At 37.8% G+C, this 26955-nt stretch overlaps 1 protein-coding gene across 2 annotated transcripts; it reads right to left on the bottom strand.

Annotated features, from left to right (window-relative positions):
* Positions 1-493: 493 nt before the first annotated feature.
* On the bottom strand, positions 494-26119 carry LOC107873236 (protein HESO1). 2 transcript variants are annotated; one of them, XM_016719993.2, is made up of 9 exons: positions 25855-26119; positions 22851-23064; positions 21869-22033; positions 20095-20270; positions 19920-20015; positions 18909-18978; positions 1743-1873; positions 1470-1580; positions 494-1260 (listed from the first exon to the last, which is right to left on the bottom strand). In XM_016719993.2, exons 2-9 carry the CDS (start codon positions 22987-22989, stop codon positions 841-843), a joined length of 1308 nt encoding a protein of 435 aa, XP_016575479.1. In that variant the 5' UTR covers positions 22990-23064; positions 25855-26119; the 3' UTR covers positions 494-840. The 2 variants fall into 2 exon arrangements, with proteins under 2 accessions (XP_016575479.1, XP_047270782.1); XM_047414826.1 differs by lacking the exon at positions 21869-22033 and having other exon boundaries at positions 25855-26107.
* Between the last annotated feature and the right edge of the window lie 836 nt (positions 26120-26955).

The raw sequence follows: 26955 nt of genomic DNA, 5'->3' as shown, positions 1-26955 counted from the left end.
TTTTTAATTATGTTTTAACCCTTTAAGTTGGTCAATGCTACTAATGCTTCATTCAAGACTTAAATGACACCTTTCCTTCAATTTTCTCGTTTCTCTTGACCTTTAAAGCAAGGAAATTCATTAACCGCTTGAAACTTCTGGTGATAAAATATATGTGCTTACAATGAAATATATGTTATGCTTAAATTATTATATATTAGTGTAAAGAATCTTTGAGAAGTGATTAGTTTGTGTTTCATTAAAAATCTTCGTAACAAACAAAATCATCTAATTTTAAATAATCAAGGGTTACAAATGCAAGGCACGTGCAATTAAACTAGTTATATAGAACATCAAGAGAAGACGTTGCGCGTGTAAGTTTTTATCATAAGCGAGTAGAATTTTTAGTGGTATACTTCACAAACCACACGTCATAACTTTGAGCCCTTCTGCGTCGACATTCAACCCAAGGCTTAAGTCGAAACAAATTAAATCTAGTTGCGAAGCAATGCCCTGCTATAATCCATGGTGGCTTTGATCTTATTTGATGAAACATTTAACTATTTTATCATTGTATAACAGACTACCACCATAATAATATCAAGCATGCCAGGGGGAAGGTGCTTCTAAGTGAAACTATCGGAAATGATGCATTGCATCGGCATCCATCAAGTGTTTTCTTTTCTGTATCGTTCGAATTTTATCAGATGTCCTTGAGGGACAACTATCTTTTTTCTGAAAATGGCAAATAGACTCGTCTCTCTGGACACAAGTTTTCATTACCCTCCCCCATGACCAAAAACAAAAAAAGAAGTAAAAGTACTTGAATGGATGCCTAGTTTCAGAAGCACGAGTCCAAATTCACACCCCTCTGTCAGATTTTGGCCTCCATACTGCCTGTGTTTGAACACGAATAGCTTGTGCGGGTCCCTGCGCCGTCGAATTCTGATTCCTGTTCATCTTTTTGTCCTGAAGCTGATGAGAATATATGGCTCTCTGTACCTGAAGCTGATGTTGTGCTTGCAATGGTGGCTTCATAGCTCGCTGCGTCTGCAATTGTGGCCGAAGGCCATTTCTACTGTAGTTATTTTGGTTTCCAGGGGTTCTTGTCACAAACTTGGAGACATACGGCCTAACAAGAGTAGAAATAACTTCATTCTCGTTTTGATTTGACGAAATAAGCACAAAGTGGGTCCTCCTGAATGCATCTTCTATTCTTGTTAGTTGTTTACTGCTTACACCCCTTGCTGAATTAATTGGCTGCTCAAAGGGATCCTCAACCTGGACATAGTAACTTGAATGTCAAAATCAAAAATAATAATAATAAAAAGGTGTAGACCTGCACAGCCTTTTTAATGCCTCTATTGGTTTATCCTTTTCGTTTGCTTCTTAAGGTGGGTACATGATGGGGATAAGGGTGCGGGTGCTTGGGATGTGTGAGCGCTTTAGAGAGAGAGAGAGAGAGAGAGAGAGAGAGAGAGAGGTTTTACAAATATTGTATATGTTTTAGGCAGCCATCTCAGGTTGCTCGCAATATCTTCCCACTGGCCAGTAAATGGGCTAATTGCCTGAGCAGAAGCTCTTGAACTGATGTCGCAGAACTACACAAAAGAATGAAAATTTTCTCGTAACAATGTTATAGAAATAAATCATTTTCAAGATTGTGATAAATATTCATAGAAAGAAAAGATCAAAACACACTATAGGTTCAATATCATATGACAAACACAACAGACAAAAGAGGCCTAGAACCCAATTACTACCTTTACGATGAACGAGATGAAAAGCTCAGACAGAGAACTCTTATTAATTGCTCGAGATTTATTTGACATAAGTCGATTTATATTCATAGCACATGTTTCTTCAATGAATTTCTCTGCACTAGCCCTAACACCTGAAAAAGCAATATCAGATAGAACGGTTGAGAATTAGGCAGAGTTATACGAGTCTAAAACAGGTAAAGGTAGTGTATGTAGTAAGACGGATGAGTCGGTCATAGCAGTCCTTCTGTATAAACCAAATAATTTGTGTTTGGACTTCCTACTTGTCCAGTTTAGTCTGGTACTTGTATTCACAAATGAATTTAGGGCGAGAACAGTTTCCCCTCAGACTATTTTCAAGGCTTGAACTCATGACCTTCTGGTCACACAGCACCAACTTTACCGGTGACTCCAAGACTCCCCTTCATTATGTTTAACACCGCAAGATTGAAAAGACACGGCATGTAACCTTACGCAATCATAGTTTGGGTCAACTTTTGAGGTGAGTCCTACAGCTCCCAGTGCTTGAAACCCACAAAAAATCTGCTTAAATAAATCTATGGAGCACAAAATCATCAAAGCAAGAAACAAGCAACTCGAGTACCTCAAAGAGCTACTCTAATAGCATCCAGTCTAGCCCACTTGCATTAAAATTGACGGGCTTCAATGTGAATCAAGAAGAACTTATGATTGAAGAAAAAAACTAAGAACGAGCCCGAGTTTTGGGCCATATGAGTTTTGATTGAATTTGTGAACTTTCCCTTATTTTGTTAGGGATTTATTTTTGATATTATTTTCCTAGTTTAAAGTTTCCTAGTTTTAAAGTTTCCTAGTTTAAAGTTTTCTAGATTTATTTATTTCCATAAAAGTAGAATTCGAATCTCATGCTATTTGGGATAGGTTTTTTCCCTATATATATATAGGGATGGATTTTGTTTTTTTAAAGGGGGACAATATTATTATTAATTGAGAGTTTCTCTTATTTACACCTTTGTGTGTGGCTACTTGGGATTTATCTTGCAACCCTATAAGAACGATACTTTAGGAGGTAAGATTAATTCTTAATTTGATATCTTTGGTTTCTATTAAAGTTAATTAAAGAAGGTGATTAGTCTAATACTAATTATTGTCTTTAGTTTCTTTGAAATAGGGGTCTAGATCACTTTTGATCTAAGTTCTTGAATTGGCTCTATTAGTATCCTAATTAGTCTCAATCCGCTAATTTTGAATACTAAGATCAATTAGAGTTTTTAATACTTAACCTCGAAATTGAGGATTTTATACTCCAATTTTGCCTATCTTTAATTTCTTGCCTTTAATCTTAGTATTTTCGCTTCCGCATTATTTTCTTGTTTATTAACGCAACCCGATTCTTATCATACTCCCTCTGCTTTCATTTTATAACAAGGTATTTGATAGGAAACAATTTAAAATGTTACTTTCCCTTATATATTGCCCCTTTTGTTTCAATTTATATGTCATATTTTTCTTTTTTAGTCTATTTATAAATGAATATTACTTTTAATATTAGTAACTCCTTGATTCCAACATCCCACATGGCATGTTTAAGATCACAAGATTGAAAGGACATGTTCTTACACAACACACATTTTTAGACTAAGACTACAAGATTCAAAAGTATTTCCATACTTTCTTAACCTTAGTGCGTAGTCAAACTAAGACACAAAATAAAACAGCAGTATAACACTTGGGTCTAACTCAGCCCCAAAGGTAGCTCATGAGGTGAGGATTGTCCGAGTTAATAAAAGCAAACCATCAATCATTCCCCAGCCATTCCCCAACCACTGTGAGACTAACCCACTTATGTGTGACTCTAACCCACTTGTATTGGGGAAAACTTGTAGGGACTACATGGCGCAACAAGGAACAGACACATATAAAATTTACAATCGAATGTACTGATCGTACTCGAAGAAGCCCCATTAGAAAGATTTGTCCCCTCGGGGAGGCACTCTAGGTAAAAGATTGTTGAAGATATTCATACCACTGATGACATGAAAGAAAAGACAAAGGGGACAAAGATGTCAGCAGGTACAAGTGCGCGGACTTTGAGTCTCATCAATAATATTACAACAATATACTATTTTCTTGGTCTCCAAGTTCCTTTGCTCTAATCTAAGCGTTTGTCTTATACTTACTTACAAGAGGATACCGTCAGAGAGCCAATACCAGAGCTACCAGATGCGCTTGCAAACATACTCAGCACTTCGATTTTTATCCTTTTACATGTTTATTAGCTTTCTTTCATTATATTCGCATCATTTTAACAAGTAATAAATACTCAAACGCTGGTAAACGTATCTAAAAAGACGTGTACTATTAACTCATATAAATTTAACTATAGCATTTTTTTTTGTGTGAAGGGGAGCCTTGGAGTAACGGGTAAAGTTGTTGCCATGCGACCATGAGGTCACGGGTTCAAGCCTTGGAAACAGCCTCTGGCAGAAATGCAAGATAAGGTTGCGTACAATACACCCTTATGGTCCCCGGACCCTACGCATAGCAGCAGCTTCAGTGCACCGAGCTGCCCTTTTAGCATTTTTTGTGTAAACAATCTGGCGCCCAGCAGGGGCCAGAGCAACTGTGTTGGTTTAACTCTCTTCTCTTATTAACTTGAATATTTTTGCTTCGCACGTCACAAAAAATGGCAAACGACGATGAACAAGTCATAGAAAGGACGGACGGTCACAATACAACTAGGAAGTAGCAAGAACATTGCCCTGAAACCAAGCCCTACGAAACAAGGAAGAATAACCCACCAACGTGGACTGCCGGACGTGAACACACAGAAGAGGAACCGCACAGACCCCACGCCCCATACCCCCACCTTCGTGTGAAGCGAGACGAGAGCGCTGACAACGAAAGATGGCGTGGAGGTTGACAACTAGTCAAAAGATTGAACAGCCAACGAGACGATGATGAGGCAGAAGTTGGAACAGAAAAAAAGCACAAGTTTTAGACATCGCTTTAGGAAAAAAGGTCTGCAATGAAAAAGAATGCTTTCTCTCTTCACTCTAAGAAGCACGGTACAAGGCAATAAAGAAATAAAAGAAGGGAGAGTGTTGAGAATGCGTTTGTGGGCAAGATATATGCCCACATGAAGGACAGTTAAATTAAGAGATTAATTTTACTATTAGTAGTTTTATTTATTATTCTAAAATAGGATTCATGCTAGCTGTCATTATTAGTCTAGAATAGAGTTTTGTGTTTCCTAGTTTCATAAGGATTAGGCTTCCTATTTGTTTTAATAAAGACTCCTATCTAAAGAGAGATTTATGGAATAAAACTTACGCAGAATTTCAACCAGAATCAAGATATTGGAGTTCTCTCACTGAACACTAAGGTCTCAGTCTCCTTTTTAACGAGCTAAATTTATATGTCGAATATTGTTATATACAAAATAGTTTGTTCTAGGAATTCTAACAAAAGCAAGGGAAAGTCAAAAGCATTGATTTAGATTTTTCTGTTAATCGTCCTGTGACTCGATCTTTTGCAAAAAATCGTAACAATTTGATACTAGAGCTTCCAAAATGGACGATGAGATCAATTTCAAATTCCAAGAAGAACATGAGATTACAGAAACACTAATGGACTCAAAAATTGCAGCTATGGAACAACATCTCGGTGAAAGAATTATTCTAAGTCATCCAAGAACAATTTTCAAGCATGGGAATTGGATCCACAAAACCATCAACTCATGGAACTGAGTCGAGTAGCGTCCCGATGGCGGGGAAGTCAACAAATTATGCTACTAAAGACAATAGTCTGCCTATTCCAAGCATGGGCGACCAAAATCATTAAACAAGTGGTAATTCCCATTTAACAATACCAAAGTATAAAAGGATGGATTTCCTTACTTATGACGGTAACGATGACCCATTAATTTGGGCACATCGATGAGAACAATGTTTTGAAAATCAACACATTTGAAGCAGAAAAGGTTGGAGTGGTTGGGTTTTACATGTTGGGAGAAGCATAATTATGGTATTATCAACTTAAACAAGCGAAGGGCCTAATGACTTGCGAAGAATTTCAAAAACATTGTTTCCACCGATTTGGACCTCTTGAAAGTAGCAATCCGGTGGGCGAATTAGCCACACTTCGGCAAACTAGTACAGTTGAAGCTTATCAACATCAATTTCAAGAAAAGTTGGCTAAAGCTAATGAGCTTATTCCAGAACACTTGCACATGGAATATTTATGGCATGGTTGGATGATTCAACCAGAATGAACGTGCAACTTCTCAAAAAACCTAACTTATCAGCAGCTATGAGTTTAGCCCAAGCATTATAATAGAAACAACAATTGCAGAAAGTAATATTTGCAAAGTGGCATGGCAGCAGTCCCGAACAAGTTTTGGCAGCACCGTAGCGTGGTAAACTCAGCAAAGTCTGCTACTAGTTTAGTTGGTTCATCTACCTCGACTAGTACCCATACAAGCAACCAAACCCCTTTTGTCAAGCGATTCACTCAGACAGAAATGGTGGAGAGAAAAGTTAAGGGATTATGCTATAATTGTGACGAACAATATTCAGACACTCACAAGTGCAAATGACTTTTCTGGATTTTTCTGGCTGGAATTGGATGATTCAATTGATGACACGATACCAAATGTTCTGGAGGACTGCCCGGAAATTTCTTTACATGCTATTACAGGTCAAAGGCATGCACAGACTATGCAATTGCTTGCAATCATTAACGGACAACATGTGCTCAGCCTTATTGATTCTGGAACTACTCATAACTTTATAAGTTCTACTGCTGCTAGTCAATTACTCCTTCATGTTTTCTCCCTTGCATATCAAAATCTCCATTGCTAATGGCGAGAAAGCCTGCTTGGGGTCTGGGGTCTGCACCAAGGGATTAATTTTCATTGGTGACCATTGCTTTATTGCAGATTTTTATGTTATCACATTGGACGAGTTTGATATTGTTTTGGGAGTAAAGTGATTGGAGAACTTCTGTCCTATATTTTGGGATTTTGTAGAACTTACTATAAGTTTTTCACTGAAAGGTAAATCAATTTTGCTTCACGGGGAACAACAACATTGTGATAAGGTTTTGCATCTGTTAGGAAAGGCAACTACAGATGAGCAATGATTGGAATACCTTTCGACCGAGTTTGATGACTTGTTCCAAGAACATATGCGAGTTTACCACCATTGCAACAATGTGACCACCGCCTCAATTTGCTACCCAGGACAACACGTGTAGTTGTTCGTCCTTATCGATACCCTTTATCAACAAAAAAATGAGATTGAGAAGCAATGTAACCAAGTGTTGCAGCAAGGATTTATACGACCAAGCAAGTACCATTTTTCTTCACATATGTTATTGGTATTCAAGCAAGATGGATTTTGGCGCCTTTGTATTGATTATCGTGAATTGAATGCTAAAACAGTAAAAGACAAGTTCCCAATTCCAGTTGTGGACGAGTTACACGGGGCCAAGTACTTTACTAAATTGGATTTGAAGTTTGGACACTATTAAGTCCACATATCTCCTACAGATATGGAAAAGACAGCCTTTCAGACTAATCATACTTTGAGTTCCTTGTCATGCTGTTTGGGCTCACTAATGCCCCATCCACTTTTCATGCTTTAATGAATGAGATCTTTCATGAATACATGCACTAATTTGTGTTGGTTTTCTTCGATGATATCTTAATTTATAGTTGTGGACGAGTTACACGGGGCCAAGTACTTTACTAAATTGGATTTGAAGTTTGGACACTATTAAGTCCACATATCTCCTACAGATATGGAAAAGACAGCCTTTCAGACTAATCATACTTTGAGTTCCTTGTCATGCTGTTTGGGCTCACTAATGCCCCATCCACTTTTCATGCTTTAATGAATGAGATCTTTCATGAATACATGCACTAATTTGTGTTGGTTTTCTTCGATGATATCTTAATTTATAGTAATGATTGGGAGGAATATTTGGTTCACATGAGAAAGGTGATTCTGTTATTGCGTGCGCATAGGCTATTTGAAACGATCTAAATGTTGCATTGGTACAACTCAAGTAGCTTATTTGGGGCATATTATTTCAGCTACAGGTGTGGAGGTAGATAGGAGCAAAGTACATGCAATTTTAGACTAATCTCAACCTCGATCAATTAACTCTCTTCGTGGATTCTTGGGATTGGTAGGTTACCACCGCAAATTTATGGACAATTGGCAACACCCTTGACTAGTCTACTCAAGAAAAACTCCTTCTAGTGGACGACTGGACCTGGCTGCATTCTAGAAGCTTCAGCAAGCACTATCCTCTGCTCTAGTACTAAGGTTGCCCGACTTTAGTATGAATTTCATTGTAGAATGTGATGCTTCAGGAGGTGGTGTAGGAGTTGTAACAGGGCGGTCAGCTAATAGCATTTTTCAGCCGACAATTGGCAGCTCGTCACCAAAAATTAGTTGCATATGAAAGGGAGTTGATTGGCCGTGCAAAAGCAGTCCAGCATTGACGGCCATACTTGTAGGGGCACCCCTTTCTTATCCAAACAGAACATGTACAGCCTGAAATACTTGCTAAAACAACGGCTTACTGCGCCCCCTCAACAAAATTAGTGGCAAACTCATGGGTTACGACTTCACAGTGGTCTACCGGGCTGGTTATCTCAATAAAGTTGTGGATGCTTTATCTAGAACTACATCTGAAGACCTTTCTTTGAATGTTATTAGCTACCCTTGTGGCACATTACTGGAAGATTGAGTTCGGACTGAAAAGTCCAGGATGGGTTATGATAATACTGCTGCTTTAGTATGTGAAGATAATGTAACTTAGTTCCTTAGTTTCAGATAGGGTAGAAGCAGTAGGATAGAAGCAGTTATCTATTAGTAGTTGTTAGTAGTTATCTATTAGTAGTTGTTAATAGTTATCAGTTATCTACAGCAATAACTGCTTATCTTAGTTTAAATAGGAAAATCTGGTATAGTTTTAAGAATAGAAGAAAAATATTATCATTGTATTTATATTTGGAGATTTGTCCACGCCATACGGACTTGGTTATTGGTTAATATAGTGTTTAAGATTTTTGCACTTTCTTTAACCAGCAATATTTCCTTCTCTTCTGCATCCTAGTTTCTATCATTGGTATCAGAGAAGTAAGATCTGTCATGGTTAACACACGAGTTAATGCTTCCCATAGCGAACCTATCATGTCGACTCCTGATCAGATCAGCCAACAACTGACTACCATAGCAACAAAATTGGAAGCCATGGATGCTTTGGCTGCTGATGTGGCTGCATTAAAAGCACAAAACAGTCAGAATCAACAAGGAAAATCTAAAGTTTTACTGGAAGAAGCTGAGGTTAATAGCACTTGGAAGCATCAAGAAACTTATCGGCGTCCTCACACAAAGATGGAATTTCCAAAGTATGATGGGGGAGATCCTAGAGGTTGGATTTGGAAAGCAAAGAAATATTTTCAAAATTATCAAACACCTGATGATTGTAAGGTTGATGTGGCTTCAATGTCTTTGGAAAGAAATGCACTAGATCTTTTTGCTTGGATCAACAGTGAGAGAACCATCTATTGCTGAGATGAGTTGATTAAAGTTATGCAAGAAAATTACAGACCCGCTGAGTTTCAAAATTCAGATGCACACCTGTGTAGAATCCAATAGACTAGATCAGTGTTTTGAGTATAGGCAAAAATTTGCAAAATGGGCAGCCCGTGTGCAAAACTGGCCAGAACACTGTTTGATTGGAGTTAACCTTGGTGGGCTCAAAGATCGCATGGACATTAGGATTCACAAGCCTCGATCTGTGTATAAGGCAATGAGTCTGGTTTTAGAATATGAAGGAAAACATGGACCAAAGTGGTCCAGTAAGGTAACCGATTGGCCTTCTATATCACAGCCTTCATCAATTAGAACTTCCCCTCTAACGGTTCAAGAATCCTTTAATTTTCAGTCATCCCGTCAACCAGTGCGCTCCTTTCCACAATCATCGCTTCCAAACATTCATCCTCTAAATTTTGAACAGCAAATTTGCCGAGGAAGAGGCCTATGCTATCGTTATGGAGACAAGTTTGCCCCAGGTCATCGCTGCAAACCTGGAACGTTTGTATCTTTGGAGTTAATGCAAGAGAACGCACAGTCTCCTTTTCGCCTTGAGGACAAGGCGATTTTTCAAGGGAAATGCACGGATAAGACTGCTGCTTTAGCATGTGAAGATAATGTAACATAGGGTGCATTTGTTTTTATTAAGATTCAGATGTCTGAATCTAAATGCATATCTGAATAATTAAGATGTTGTCTTCAGATCTGAAAACTGAATGGTTAAGACTATTTGTTTTTCAATATCTGAATATGCAAAATTTATTTATTTACATATATAATAAAAAATATAATTCAAATTAAAAATAATTATACAATAGAAAAATATTTGATTTAATACAATAAAATTTTTATTTGATTGAAAAAAATATTTAAATTTGTTAGTGATAATGGAGATGATTTGTAATGGTAGTTGTGGTGGTAATGATTGATGTTAGTGATTAGTAATATTGGTAGTGATAGTTGTGATGTTAGAGATTTTTGGTATTGTAGTGACTATTATGATGGTGGCAATTGGTAGTGGTGGAGGTAGTGATGTGAAGTTGGTTGATGTTGGTAGTTGGAGGTGTTGATTGTGATAGCTTAACAAATGAATGCATGATGGTTGACGATATGTTGGTGGCAGTTGGAGATGTTAGTTGTGATGGTGGAGATGATTATTAATAGAGATATACTGTAGCGATGACGGTGGTTGAAGCGGTGGAGAGGTGGCGGCACCGGTGACAATGGCAGTGGTGGTGGCCGAAGAATGTATAGATGTTGATAATGTGTTAGTGGTAGGTAGCGGTGGCGCTAGTTATGACAGATGAGTTGGTTAGTAGTTGTGATTGGCCGATAATGATTGATGATGGTATTGGTGTTGGAAGTGTTGGCGTCAGTGTTGGCATTGGTGGTGGTTATAACGGTGGATATAATTAAAATAATGGAAGTGGTAGACACGATAGCTACTGAAAATAGTGGTTAGTAGCAATTATGACTGTGAATGGTGGTTGTGATGGTAGAGGTGGTTGGTGATACTGGTAGTTGGTGGCTAGGTGGTGGTTGGCAATGGTGGTGGTGGCAAAGGTGGTTAGTGATGGTGACTGATGATTATGGATAGAGAGGTGGTGACTGATGATTATAGATAAAGTGGTGGTAAATATTATCCAACACAAGAATACCTCTTAATGATTAAGACTTAGTTCCAAATCTAAATGATTAAGACTTATTCAGACCTATTAAGAGCCAAAATCTTAATGAAAATCAAAAGCGAAGTCTGAATCATTCAGATTCAAATCTCGATTAAGTGCTAACAAATGAGGCCTTAGTTCCTTTGTTTCAAATAGGATAGAAGCAGTTATCTATTAATACTTGTTAGTAGTTATTTATAAGTAGTTGTTAGTAGTTATCTATTAGTAGTTGTTAGTAGTTATCAATTAGAAGTTGTTAATAGTTAGCTGTAGTAGTTATCTATAGCAGTAACCGCTTATCTTAGTTTAAATAGGAAAATCTGGTAAGAGTTTTAAGAATAGAAGAAAAATATTATCATTGTCTTTATATTTGGAAATTTGTCCACTCCATACGGACTTGGTTATTGGTTAATATAGTGTTTAAGATTCTTGCACTTTCTTTAACCAGTAATATTTCGTTCTCTTCTGCATCCTAGTTTCTATCAGGTTACTTTTGTTCAAAGGTCGCGTCAAACCTTTTAAAAAATTCCCCTTTGCTACCTACTATGCTATCTGCCTATCATGGTAGTGCACATGAAGGGATACACAAAACCTTGCATCGAATTCGTGGGATTTTTATTGGAAAGGTATGAAAACTGACATTGCCACATATGTTGCTGCCTGCCCGGTGTATCAACACAATAAATCAGAACATTTAAGTCCCGCAAGATTGTTACAACTTCTCCGGCTACAGACTCAGATTTAGGCAGACATCTCAATGGATTTTATAGATGGCTTACCCAAGTCTTGGGGAAAGTCGGTCTTGTTTGTAGTAGTGGATCGGTTCTCAAAATATGCTCATTTCATGCCATTGGCTCATTCATACACGACTCCACGGGCTAAGGTATTCTTTGAGAAAATTGTTCGCTTACATGGGATACCAAAAACTATTACTTGTGACAGAGATGTTTTTACTAGCACTTTTTGGAAGGAACTTTTTTGCTTGAATGGTCCTTAATTACAATTCTCCTTAGCTTACCATCCACATCAGATGGCAGAAGGAGGTTGTTAACTCTACTGTGGGGATATATCTTCGTTGCTTTGTTGGTGATTATCTTCGAAAGTGGTTGACTTGGTTCCATTGGCAAAATTTTGTTACAACACATCTTTTCATTCGGCATTACAGAACATACCCTTCAGGGTTGTTTATAGTCGTGACCCCCCCGTTTGCTTTCATATGTACGAAGGACAAGTCGGGTAGTTGTTGAGAGTGCATTGTTGGATCGTGATAACGTTTTGGGTGATATCCGGAACTAGTTACAAGCAACCCAACAACAAATGAAGGAATACTATGATAATGGTCATCGTTATGCGGAATTTGCTCCAGGGACACTTGTTTGGCTTCGTTTACATCCCTACAGACAGCGCTACACTCGATTGAGTATTTACAATAAGTAGTCCCCCAAATTTTATAGTCCATTTCCGATCTTACGTTGAATTAGGCAGTTGCATATACTAGATTTGCCATGTGACAATCGAATTCAGAACGTTTTTATGTTTCCCTTTTAAAGGCATTCAAAGGTGAGCACCATCCACCTATTACAGAGCCACCACGGCGGGAGGATGGTCGAGTAGTTCCTCTGCCTGTTGCAGTCATTAGAGCTCGTATCAATCATGGTACGAAGGAGATTCTTATACAATGGCCCGGTGTGCCAACAGAAGAAGCCACGTGAGACGATGTAGACTTTTTTCGGCAGGTTTATCCATCGTTCGAGCTTGAGGACAAGCTCTTTCAACATGAGAAGGGTAATGTTGTGGATGCGTATATGGGCAAGACATATGCCCGCAGGAAGGAAAGTTAAATTAAGAGATTAATTTTATTATTAGTAGCTTTGTTTACTATTCTAAAATAGGATTCATTCTAGTTGTCGTTATTAGTCTAGAATAGGGTTTTGTGTTTCCTAGTTTCATAAGGATTAGACTTCTTATTTGTTGTAATAAAGACTCCTATTTAAACAGAGATTTATGGAATAAAACTTGCGCAGAATTTCAACCACTGAACTCAGGTTTCAGCCTCCCTTTTAACGAGCTGAATTTATATATCGAATATCGTTATACAAAACAGGTCGTTCTAGGAATGCTAACAAAAGCAAGGGAAAGTCAAAGGCAATTGATTTAGATTTTCCTATTAATCGTCCTATGACTCAATCCTTTGCAAGAAATTGTGACAGAGAGATTGTTGCATATAAGAAAAAAATGGAAGTACAAGTCACCTTTTATTGGCCGAGCAACAATAATCACCTAGAATAAAGCGCCTATAGTGAGAATATAGACCACGTGGCCAAAAAATTAATGTTGAAGTGAAATAATGGTTCACGAGAAACGAGGCACCTAAGATGGCTCATTGGCCTCCCACGCAACTGTTCATTAATTGAACAAGACCATTCAATTCTTCCCCACCAAAAAAAATTGGGGGGGTTGGGGGGGGGGGGGGGGGAGAAGAAAAAAAACTAAGGAGTTGTTTGGTAGAGTGTATTGGAAAAACTAATGCATGCATAAATTAATGTGTATTGTTAGTACCTTGTTTGGTACATTTTTCAGCTTATGTATAACTAATACTTGCATTAGTTATACACTCTACTATGTATTGAGGTGTGTGTTAGTAATACACACCATTTTCTATGTATTAATAATACAAGGACTCTAAGCACATGTATTAACTTGTTAAATGACACTATTACCCATCAAAATATTTTCCACTTCCTTTTCCAGTTTCAGAGCAATATATGCCAGACGAGACTACATCAAAGTGGAGCATCAGATTGACCACTGCCCATTGAAGATGAAGAGAGATGAGATAGACACATCTCCAGAATTTACTTTTACTGATTGCTAAATATATTGTTTGTTTTATCCTTAAAGATCACACAATCATCTCCTTGGTTGACACTAAACAATCGCCACCATTATCTCAGTCCGCAATTTCTTTCCACCATTTTAAAAAAACTCTCTTGTTGTATGTATTTTCCCATGGCCATATCATATTCCTCCATTCTTTGCTTCTCTACGACATAGTGTACACCGGACAGACAAAGAAAGAGTTGTCCATTTCCAGATCAAAAGAAAAAAAATTTAAACCTGAAAAAAATGGCAGCATCTCCTTCGGGGTATTCTTGGTGCTACTTGTTAATGTTGGTTGAATTTCCTTCTACCCTTGATAAGGAGTGTACAAGAAAGGGTATTTTGGTAAATAAATATTTTTTTATAAAAATTATTATTTTATCTTTAATACATCAAGCCAAACATTGTATAAAAATAATGTCTGCATAACCAATACAAGCATTACCAACACTTGCATTAATAATGCAAGCATTATTAATACACCTTATTCAGCATTATTTTTATACATTCTACCAAACGACCCCTAACTCCATCATTTTAAATCTCTCCGAGCATATAAGGCGTGTTCTTAAGAAAACGTACATATTGATACAAAGTAACAAAGTAATGAACACTCAAAATTACATAGGCATGTTCTCGAAAGAAATATGCTGAAAAGTATATTGAAAATTACAAAAGCATTTTATGCCTTTTGCCAAGAACATGAAAAAGGAAGCTAAGGTTTGAGCAAACAGTTAACTCTCGAAGATACCGTTGGAGCCATCGCTCGAGGACAAGGACGAAGAGAACTCTTCGACAAAAGCGGAAGCATAGTCTTCTGGCTCTAAGAATGATGAGTCAATCCAATCAATCAGAGAATAGGTGGCAGTAACTGCTTTGCTTACATTGAGAGGCCCATATTTCCCGGCCTCTAAAGTTTAAAGTCACATCAATTGAGCATCTTGAATTCGCTCAAGATCAAACCAACTAGTTCGAAACTTAATTTGCCTTATCTAAGCATTACCTTTAGATTTAAGGCGACGAACCTTTATTCGATGAGATGCTCGGCCCCTGAGGGTGAAACAACTTTAGGTTTCTCAAAAAGTTCCCTCTCCAAAGTCCAAATCCTCTCTTTGAGAATAGATTCCCTTTTTCACAAGGTCTTTAATAATCTTGACTTGCTCAAGATTTTCCTTTTGTAAGCAGAGACACCTTTAAACTCAGGTAGTAAGCCTGTTTGTCGTAATCATCCCTTCCAGTAGAGTCATAGTAAGCTAAGATTTCAAGACATCGATCTCGAAAGCATGAAAAGCCAAAGTCCCGACGGATGGCGATTGTTTTGGCTCGGTGATTAAACATTTCCGCTACATCGCCTCTTTCTCACTCAGCGATCATTGTAAGCGTTCTACGACTAGTACACTAGCTTTGAAAGAAAAGAACGAGATGCTAAGTCAGGAGCAAAAATAAGTTTAAGATGGAACAAAGATAGAAAAGAACAAACGTATACCTTAGCAGCAACATGAGCACTATCATTCAAAAGGCCAGCAACATGAGCACTATCATTCAAAAGGCATGTGGTAGATACCTTATTCATCCTACGGTGATCTTTGGATGAAACCACATGCTCCACATAACTGTCCACCCTTATCGGCCTCGACAAAAAATTGACCTCATCGGGAATCGAAATTGTCACAAGCCGCATCCGCAATGGGTTGCGCATGTCTTAGACATGGGATAAGAATCAACAAAGTTGAGGGACTCTAAACATGAGGTCATAGGAGCCATGAGCAAAGACGCTCATGGAACCTTCAAAGAGAGAAAGAACATTTCTAGGGGAAGCTTTCCTTGTAAGGACCGCAGTCTACTTACACCGAGAAAGAGGCCCCGACCTTTAATCTACCAGATAAAGCTACAGAGCTGCTGGATTGTCACTTTCAATTAAGACTCCAGGAAAAAAAGAAAGTGGAAGGACGTGGTTGTTTAATGGTGGCATGAGAGCTCGCCCTACAGGAACGAAGGGCGTTCGAATACGATAGCTGGTCCAAACGACGTTATCCAACTTGAAAAAAAAACAGTCTCACCTGCAATACACGCAAGGACGTTAGCTTCTCAACCTTTCTGCAAGAGGCTCATCTTCCGAGTCTCCCCTGTCAAAATCTCTAAACAATGCAACCACCTTGTACACCTTTGAGGACGGTCTGAAAGTCTTTCTTAAGAAACTAATACTCGAACCTTGGAGAAGAATCAATGCCGGCATTACAAATAATAAAAGGTTGTTCAAGAAAGATGTGATCAATGACTTCGTGAATCGTGCGAGAGTAGTGGCAAGTCCTATATTGCTTGGACTCTTCAAAATTATCAATGAGTGTGTCGGGTTCTCCAAATGTAGTATACTTTTTGGAGAATCCGACACGGATGCGACATCTAAAGTAGAGTTTGCACAACTTAGACGACAACTGTCGCGAGAGGTAAAACGATTAGAGCCTCCACCATACCTGCAAACAGAAAAACAAGAGGAAATAAGGGATAATAACATACCATGGTTCTTGGCTTTCCACCCTTGTTATCCGGCTATTTGAGTCCACAGTTGATCACAAGCTGTGGTGAAGCTTAAAATCTTGTCGACCATTCGCAGATATTTTGCATCCACTCGAGAGCTGGAGTACACGGGTTGTGACGCCGAATGGGGAGCAGAAGAATACACAAACAATGATGGAATAATGGACTAAAAGCGGAAATTAGAGAAGATGAAAATAAGCAAGAATGCAAAAACTCACGGAACGTATTCCAAAATTTCAAGGGAGGCTGACCGGAAAGGTTTTAGTTGCCCATAATGATGAGTCGATTGGTTTAGACGTCATCTATACTCTTGAGGAGTGGTTCTCTGGGCACTAAATCCCCCCCCCCCCCCAACAAAATTGAGGGGAATAAAAAAGTAGAAGATGGGTCAAAATGAAGGGCTAACAACCCGAGGCTAAAGCTCAAAGACATGCCACCACCTCCCAAACTCCGAGTCAATTTTTGCCAAAACACAATTTAAAGGTCGTGCTAAAGGAGATGATGGCCTCGTCAATAGGTTTGTCGAAACCAATATTGAATGGATAGGTATGAACAGAGGAGTAGTTGGGCTTAAGAAAAGTAATGCTCTCAGAACCACTAGGGCCAACACTCAGAATTTGCCAGCATGTCAATCGCAATCCGACCGGACAGTAGGGATATCTATGTCCTTTATCATGGAAGAAACCTATCTAATAGCCCTACCCCTAGTTCCAGAATGGTTGCACGACATTAGTTTGAAATCGTCATCAAAACGACGCATCTTGGGTATGATCGCATCAATACAAGGTTCAAGGGAGGCGCTCCTCACTTTCGCTTTCCCTTTTGAACCACCCATGAAAAAAGACGCTCCAGCAAGACTTGAGGATGATGAAGACATCTCAGAGATGGAATGAATTATTGGGCTAGAAAGGAAGGATCGTTTTAGTTATAGTTGTCAAGCGGAGGAAGTTAAAAGAGCGAATAGAAAACTGGAATGGCATGAAAGAATCCATATTTATAATCGAGGGGTTTCCAACTCCGAGCGCCCCAAATGATCCTAAAACATGGCTAGGGAAGTTACCTAATTGGGACTACCTTTTTCTCTTGTGATCGAGAGGGGGAGATGCAATGAACGGACTGCAATTTTGTTTTATCTTTCAACCTCCCGGTCATGACTGATGCCCAGAAGACAGAGGGACATCTATATTGGGGAAAACTTGTACGGGCCACATGGCTCAATAAGGAATGGACACATGTAGAAAAGAAATGTACTGATCATACATGAAGAAGCCTTATTAAAAAGTTGGTTTCTTCAGGAAGGAACTCTCGGTAAAGGATTGTTAAAGATATTAGTACCACTGATGATATGGAAGAAAAGACAAAGGGGATAAGGATGGCAGGAGGTACAGGTGTGCGGACGAGCTCATACGGACCTGAGCATGGCAGAAATATTTGCACAAGTAAAGAGTCTGTAATGGCTGGAAATACTTTTCCACTTATTTTATCTCTTGTATTCCTACACTCCTTTCATTTAACAGTTTCTACCAAGGCCTTCAGATAGCAGATCTTATCATCTAGATGGATTGCTCAATGGGAACTTTCTATACATCAAGATGGAAAGGAGAAGCTAAACTGAATAATGTGTTCATACTTGTGTGCTTGAGCCTATACCATTCTGGATACATCATTGGAGTTAGATTGAGCATAACCAGTACCATAACACAAATTAGTAATAGTTATCGCAGCTTTATTAAAACCGATACAAGTACACGAGGCATTCTCTTTTTTAATACTTTGATCTTTGTTTTTTTTTTGCACAACTACTTCTTTGATCTTTGTTTAAATATTCTTCACTTGCTTCTAGCTTACCTTTGATAGCTCAATTGTAGAGACCTCAAATTAAGGTCCACAAATAGATCTAACAACATTCAGGATTTTCTAGGCAGCCTAATGCACTTCCTTGTGGACCTGTTTCACTTTTTGCTTTGTTTCCTCTTTCACATGCTTGCCAAAAAAATTAGGGAATTCCTCCCACATCTTCCTCCGATAATCTTACCGAATTGAAATACACTCTTAACATCAATTGTACCTCCCATAACAACATCAGCTAAGAGATCTCTTCCTTAACGTGGTTTTTGACACAATCCAACTGGCTCATAAATTTCCACAAAGTCCCATTTAATTTGTATTCCATGATTTTAACAATTCTGAGGCACTGGGGAACTTCCCCTCCTTCTCATGTGTCGGAGTTTCAACTACCTCTCAAACAACACCACAACCCTTCCAACTCTCCTCCTAAGTGGAACCATATTATTTCTCACCCATCTCCATACCCCAAACTTCTAATAATTACCTCCGGAATATCTTCCATTTTTAGTTTCTGATCTTCACGACAGAGAACCACTATATAGTTATCAGATGTGAAGAGCTCACTCCCCAACAACATAACAGTAAATCTGACACGAAAAGATGGAACAGCATATACAAACATCAGTAGCAAACAATGATTTAAGTACCTGTAAGATCATCAACCATATTTCCTGGATATATTTCTTTGAGAGGTGGTAAAATTGCAGGTACACATGTCTGCAAAAATCAGTAGGCTAGCTAAAACCACAAGGGAAACCATTATTTTAAAATGAGATGAGAGAAATATTAATAGAAGTGCAAGAGTTATAAAAAGGGAACATGACCAACAACATTGTAAAGAATCAATTCTAGATAAGTTGGTTCGACCATGGTTGAAAACTAGAGATCCAGAAAACATCATTTACCCTTTCTTTTCTTTTTTCCACACCTATCTTTCTTTATTTAATATTCATGTACTTTTGAGCTGATCATTTGATGGAGTTGACGACTATTCTTAACAGTTTTCCCTGAAAATCACCCATCACCAACAGGTATCTCCTCAGTCCCTACTTCTCATTGGAAGTCCACTTCTTTTCTGTTCTCTTTTTCCTGATACTTCCACTTCTTTTTGTAATAACTGTTCTTCCTAGTTGCCCAAAAAAAACTCTTCTTCCTAATGTTTCCTTAAGCACCCAAGGGAATGGTCTAGTGGCCAATGAAGTGGGTTGAGAACAAAAAAAAGAACACTAGGTGATTCTTCCCATCTGTCCTAGCCTTGGTGGACAGAGTTACCTGATATTTGTTGCTGCCTGCTGGTGAGAGGTGGTGGGCATCACGTGGATTAAGTCGAGATGCGCAAAAGTTGGCCCAGAGACCACGGTTACGAAAAAAAAAATGCCTCCTTAATTTTTTTAATTACAAAAATGATGAAGCTAATAATAATAAAACTATATTAAAAGAACTACTCTTTTTTCACCTTTTTCCTTCTATTCTCTTGGTAAAAATGGATCAACATATCATGTATTTGCCTTAGATGAAATGCAAGTTTGTACTGTGAAATCCAGAGTTTTATTACCCTACAACAAAAACTCCTATAACACTAGTATACATACTCTTCAATACTTTGGGGATGCTAGACTAAAAACCACCTTGCTAAAACTAATGCAACAGAAAGATACCTGAAAGTGGAAGACAACTAACAAGCTGAGAGAATACGAGTTTAAAGTTCCAGTCTTCGAATCATTGACATTATGTGCCTTCGCCCATTCTTTCACCTGCACACAGAGGCGAAAATCATCAAACTGCGTCACATTATTCAAAGGTAGCCTAATTGTCTCCGTTATGAACACATACCAGTAAGACCATATCACGAAATCGTCCATCAATCATGTTGATCCAGTATAATATTTTGGACTTCATTTGGCCGCTCAAATTATTGATTGATATATCACAAGAAATATTGTAATTTCCCTGAAACTTCAAGATTGGAACTCTTGCATTGGTAATAAATTGCAGCTTTCGGCATCCACCTGTGAAGTAGTGCTAGCAATGAATGAGACCAACATACTCTTGAAATCAAGAAACAAACAAGAGTGAAGATTTTGGGTTTTCTTCAACAATGCCAGCAGCAGCAGCCATAAAATGAAATGACATTCACGAAGGACAAAAAGAATTAGGTTCGGCTGAGACAATTATCATCGCGGTTGGATATAACAAATCGTGTTTGGTGTTTCTAGTCTGAGCAAACATCCTTTCCACAATCCCTTATGTTTATGGTGTTGCTGCTGCTTCTTTGTTTTGATGAGTGCATCTCCAATATAATCCCTTTTTTATATAAGGTAACTTTTGGCACAAAACGCTACATCTTTTTCAGAACCCTACTACTAAGGCTGTTAATGCTGAATTGATGAATATTCAAACGCATTCCATGACATAATGATAACTCATGTTAAACTGGAAATAATGTTGAATTGATGAATATTCGAACGTGTAAAGAATGGATCTTGGGCCTAACTCAACCCAAGCTAGCTTGTGAGGGGAGGATGGCCCAAGTCCATATAAGGAGACCAACAAACCATCCCTTTTATGATGTGGGACTCTAAACACACACCCCACCCCCGGGCCCTGGCACACCTAGACCTAGTTAACTGGAGCGTGGACAATATAATATGGGGCCCAACATCGGTGAACAAAGAATTGAGATACGCCTGACCCTGACATCATGTAAAAAATGGATCTTGGGACTAACTCAACCCCAAAAAATAGCTTGTGAGGGGAGGATTGCCCGAGTCCATATAAGAAGAACAACTACCCACCCTTTTCCAATGTGGGACTTTTAACAGAACGCAATCCATGACATAATGATATCTCATCTTAAACTAGAAAAATAGTGAGGTACTTCGAAATAGATCTAAAACTTAATTTGAGAACATAAGACACCATGATCTAAAAAGGAAAACAGAGCAAAGATTTTATCTCAAGCACCATAATGAATCTCTGACAATCATATGAAGGAAAATGGATGATACCTACTGATCTTCAATCCTGCATAGTAACTTAGTGTTTCTCTTGTTGTTAACAAGGTTGGTCCTACTATGACAACGTAAGAACATCTATACCCTCCTCAACCCCAACGAAAATAATTCTATTTACAGAGTAACACCTGGCCTGGAAAAGATATTTAAAACATCTAACAAAGCTATTTGATTTTCAGTCGGTACTCATTTTGAGAAAAGAGGGCCACAAATTGATGTCCAGTTTTCGAATTTTCCTTCAGGAGCTGCTAAATGACTAAAATTGATATCTGAATAGAAGACCTCAGAATCATTAGTTATCATTCTTTCAGCTCACTTTCAATGACACTGCCGCAGCTTTCCTTTATTTAACAGTTCTAAGCACTTTCTCCTACAAAAAACAGAACTTCCTATTATTTATCTTCTATTTCAGCAACCCTTAAATATTTCCAGGCCACTAAATGATATGATCATATTTAATTTTCAGCAAAAAAATTCCAAGCTGTTTGACTATACATCCTTGTTACAAATGGAGAATTTTCACAGTAAAGATGTTAGCAATAAAGAAATAATATGCTTAAGCAAATCAAAGGGCATTAATCATGAGATCATACCTTTAGCTCTCAGAGCTTTTAGTACATCCCCTAGTAGACTTAGTTTGTACTTCTTCCCAGCAGATGAGATATATGACCCATTGGGCAACTCTATAGAAATATCAAGATCTCCCCATCTTGTAAAAAGATTTGATACAAAAGATCCAAATGGCTCTACAGTTGCCCCTGGTTAAAGAGTGGAAGCTGAAAATAGTAAGCTTTGCACTCGTTAACCGAAACAGTATCCAAGTCTTTACCTTAATACCTTTAGCATATCAGGATGATCCAAAGAAAGGTAATTCTACAAAAGGAACTCAGAGCTTCACTAAATTAGCATCTAATTTACAGGTAAGCAGAAATTCAAAATACTAAATAGAGTTGTTCATCCTATTGAAATTATCATTAACTTGAACTGCATTCTTTAAAGTTCATTCCAATCCATCAAACCATTCGAGTTATGATTCAAAAGATTTATAGATCAAGCAAACCATTACAATAATATATCCAAATTCACCCCCTCTTGGTTGTAAGGAATTCTTATCGATCCAACAAAGTAAAGAGTCCTAATACAATCATTGTGATAGTAAGTCCGATTCATAAGGATAGGAATAAACCGTTGTACGCTCAAAATGAACAGTAGTCATAAAAGGTCGAAATACAGTCCAGGAAGAACTATTTCTATTCCAAAATCAAAAAAAGTGTGGGGATGAGCGATTATTACAAGGAAAATACCGTCCATTGAGTTTCAGTACATAGAAACACCTCTACATGTCTACCCACAATATTGTACACCATATTTTAGTTGATTGGAAAATCAATAAGCTCACCGTCTATTGAGTTTCAGTACATAGAAACACCTCTACATGCCAACCCACATATTGTACACCATATTTAATTGATTGGAAAATCAAGAAGCCCATCTCAACAAGTGACAAATAAGTACCCTAAACACCAAGTTCCACTGAATCGGGAAGTATAAAGAAGCATCAAAACTATAAATTACCTCTCAGGATTTCTATGCTTTCAACCACAGCTCGAAGTTCGTGAATGAGTTGAAATCGCATAGACCAATCCTCCTCCAAGGGATTGACAGAGCGAAGTATATTCTGAAGAGTATGCTCAAACAAGCTGTAGCCATTCATTTTGAGCACCAGATACCACTGATTCTAGCTTATAGAAAAAGATATATCAAACTCTCTATGAAAAGAATTGACTACCTGCAGAAAAAATGGATATGAACAAGGTTTAAAACAATTAATGCAACTACTCAAGAAAAGATGACAAAATTGAATCTTTGTGAGTATGCTAATAGGTGAGTCGAGAGAAGTTCAGATTCCTTTCCAACTAAAGTTAGTTTTTCTTTTGGTTGACAAGATAACCCACAGCCGCTACCCTTTTGGTTCGCACAAGGAAACCCCCGCTCCAGTATAATAGCCCGCAAACAACACACACGAGAGGTAAACCACACTAGGCAAGCCCCATGGGCGATGAGCTAAACTGAAAAAGCATGTGGGAGGTTTCGAACCTGAGACCCCTATTTGGGAGATCACCTGCTCAACCAACTCGGCCACCCTTGTGGGTTCCTTTCATACTAAGATTTGAATTATCTTTACAACAACAGCACCACAAAATAAAATTGAAGCTGCTTAACCATAAAGACAAGTCAGATACACAAATTCTTGAATCCCAGCAAGGGGAAAAAGTTATATTTGGCCCAGTGACATGTTACCTGCTATGTTCATTGGATCTAAATATATCAAAGCAACAAAGATTGACAACAAGAAGGAACTCTTACCAGCAGCCACCACATATATATTGCATCATCAACCAAAGGATAAAATGATCACAGAAATACTAGCATCCCCAAATTACAGAGTTCTAAAGTAAAATAAATGTTAATATAAATCAACTGGACTGCCAAAGAGTACATTAAGAAACATATCAACAAAAAAGAAGAGTAATTCAAGAGCCAAGTCACAGACCACTGATGTATACTTAGTGTAAGTCAAACTGATAAAAATAAGCCAAAAGCCATAAGATAGAATTTCTAACTTATGGCTTTTGGTTTATAAGTCAAAAGTCAAAAGCCAATCCAAATAGGCTCTTAATTAGATCAATGCTTCTATTCTCCTTATTCCCTCGCTGGAGAAAACATATTCTCAATCTATGAATCATTAATGCTTCTATTCTCCTCATTTCCTTGCCAGAGAAAATCTCTTCTCAATCTATGAAAGACATACATCATATAAGAGGAAAGGGCATCCAGAACAGAGCTGATGACGGTCACTCTACCACCTAAAGATAGGTATAGAGAATTCCACCTTGCCAAATGTTTATCACATTTCTCTATAACTTCATTCTAGATCTCTATACCACCCAATCCAATTCTATATGTCTTACTAAAGAACTAACATGACAAGAGAACCCACTACCACAATTAAAAAAAGCACTCACATTTTTTATAAATCCTTTAAAAGTAATAATACTTTGTTGGAACTAGGCTTTTGCATTCAGTCTTGATCACCAATATGAGTGAATAGGGCCATTCGAGGGTATAAAAAGAAAATTAAAAAGGGAATAACAATAAGTAATAATGTCTTTAAGGCAGAAACCCCAGTAGGAGAACTGAAGTGTATGATTGTACAAACAACTCCTATAATCAACTAAACAATAACTTAAGTTCATATTCAAGTAACTGGACAAATTATTTCAACGTCCATAAATATGCAATAGGATGAATTAATATATTATCCCATTCTGCTTCACCGGTATCAAATAAGTTTGCCTGCAGACTGAAGCTTTCTCACAGGTTACCACACGCCTAGGGTTTGGATCAGATGCTTTTAGATTCAAATCCCATATTTTCTTCTTATTGGACAATTGACAGAAAAAAAAGTTAAGCAAGGTGAAAGGTTTCTTGTTGGGGTTCTGACCCTCCAAGTCTCCACCTACTTTTGGAACAGGGGTTCTTGATATGAAGGTGTCGAGGCGGCTAAAGAAGGCTACAGTAGAAGGCTAGAAGCAATCGATATTTTGACCATTCAATTGACTTGTTTCTTCCAGGATGTTTGCAGTCATGCCGACACAAACACCAAGTTTTTGTTTGTTTTACCTGCTTAAATTTGAACCACTAACTCATGAAGGGGGCGAGGGACAATCTTTATTCATAAACCACATTGTCAAGATCTATATCCAAGATTCAACCTTGACTCCCATCATGAGATTCCCAATCCCATAGAGACCATATGTGATGCCTTATGGAGACCACATCAAATAAACAAATCAAGTACCTGAATTAGTATGTTTGGAAAGCTTCAACACTTAATTTTACATCATCAAGAAACTACTAGGTGTACCTTATATACAGCTACCCTAAACCTGCTTGGGGAAAAAATAAAACCACTCAGTCAAAACGCTAGCCTGAACCGATATCCTGGACCAAATGGGTTTACAAAGAATGAATTTTTCAACAAGCTAGTTCGGCATTAACCTTTTAGCATTTTGAATCCAAATCTTTCAGAAAAAAGTTTGAGCTGACAAAGCATTAAGCTATAGAACACTCCCCATGCACCAAAATTATACCGAAGGGTCATGAGTAACTAAGAAGCCCTAAAATCTTTTCATCCTACAAACTTGGTGTGAAATGTTAACCTTTCTTTGATATTTAAGAAGAGTATTTATGATTATTGAAGAATTATCAGGCTAGGAGTATGACATAGAAAATGGTGATACGACATAATCTTTTAGCAAAAGGAAAAGATGACGAATCAACAGTAAAGATCTCACGCCAAGGCCCAATGGCAACCAATTACAGACATATGTAGCCAATATACAAGCTCAATCGGATAACAACAACATTCCTCAGAATCATCAACGGTAATAAGTAAGTAGCACCCAAAAGTTCACACTGAAACTTGACCCTAATCAACAATATCTTAGAAAACAAAGAGAAGATGGGTCAACGAAGAGCTATTAAAGTTGAAAAAGATAATAATTTTAGCACTGACCTAAATACCATTGAAGGGGACATTAACATCATTCAAGATATGGCGACTATGACTGAGGAGGGCGCTTTGCTTATTGCTTATAGGCAAGGGTTTTCTCCAGGATTTGGTAACATCTGTCTCCTGCAGACAAGATTTTAGTATGCCTAATTGGGGGAGGGGTGGGCGAAGGCGTGTCTGTTGTTTATTCCATTCGGGGCACAGATAGTGGAATTTAATTGACGACCGACGACTTTGAACGAGAAAATTGAAGAAAAGATGGTTTTAAGTGTCGGATAAAATTGAAGAAAAGATGGTTTTAAGTGTCGGAGGAAGGATTGGTGATATTAATCAATTTGGTCAAATATTATTAAGAAATTTAATTAAGTTGATTATGAATGTGATTAATATTTTTAAAACATTTTAATCTTTTTAAAAATATAAATCAACTCACACTCCTCTTCAATCCAAATCAATCAGTCTCTCTCCTCTCTCGATAACTTCTCTCAACTCTCTCCTAATCAACAGTACTGTAAAATTCTCCCTTTAATCCCGGCGACTTTAACCTCCAGCGAAAAATAATCGGGCGAGTTTCATTTCGATTTTCAATTGTCAATCGATGTGAAGACTTCTCCGGCGATAACAACTTCGAGTTCTTCGTCGTCCATTTTCTTTTTCACAGGTAAAAAATTATGAAGAAACAGAGGAACTTGAGCCAACTATTCTTCTAGTATTGAAATGTAGACTAAATAAAACCCTAATTACTGGCATTTCTTCTTGTTGTTGTCGTACTATTAATTCAAATTTGTTGGTGATTTTTGTTCACAGTTGATGTTCTTAGTGTATGTGTGTGTGTGATGTGTTGGTGTTGCTGAGTTGATTTATTGTTTGTCTTGGTAAAAATGGTGTTGCAACATATTTAACATCCGATGCGACAGATGAAGACATCTGATGCAACAAAAGAAAACATCTAATGCAACAGATTAAAATCTTATGCAACAGATGAACAATCTGACAGATCACTCATCTGTTACGACAGACGACTCTTCTGTTTAGAAAAAATCTAAATAATATTGATTCAACAGATAACTCATTTTGCAACAGATGAGTGATATATTTCAACAG

This window comes from Capsicum annuum, chromosome 6, assembly GCF_002878395.1.
Source record: "Capsicum annuum cultivar UCD-10X-F1 chromosome 6, UCD10Xv1.1, whole genome shotgun sequence".
NCBI lineage: Eukaryota > Viridiplantae > Streptophyta > Magnoliopsida > Solanales > Solanaceae > Capsicum > Capsicum annuum.
Note: the sequence above shows the minus strand (reverse complement) of the source record. Positions and strands in the feature narration are given on the sequence as shown.

What these genes read in the sequence shown, in the direction of transcription:
- LOC107873236 (XM_016719993.2), bottom strand. Translation starts at nt 22,989, where the DNA reads ATGAATGGCTACAGCTTGTTTGAGCATACTCTTCAGAATATACTTCGC. An exon ending in TCATCTCGTTCATCGTAAAG is followed by an intron (nt 1,581 to 1,742) that starts GTAGTAATTGGG and finishes TCTTTTGTGTAG; the next exon opens with TTCTGCGACATCAGTTCAAG. An exon ending in CTAAAACATATACAATATTT is followed by an intron (nt 1,261 to 1,469) that starts GTAAAACCTCTC and finishes TACTATGTCCAG; the next exon opens with GTTGAGGATCCCTTTGAGCA.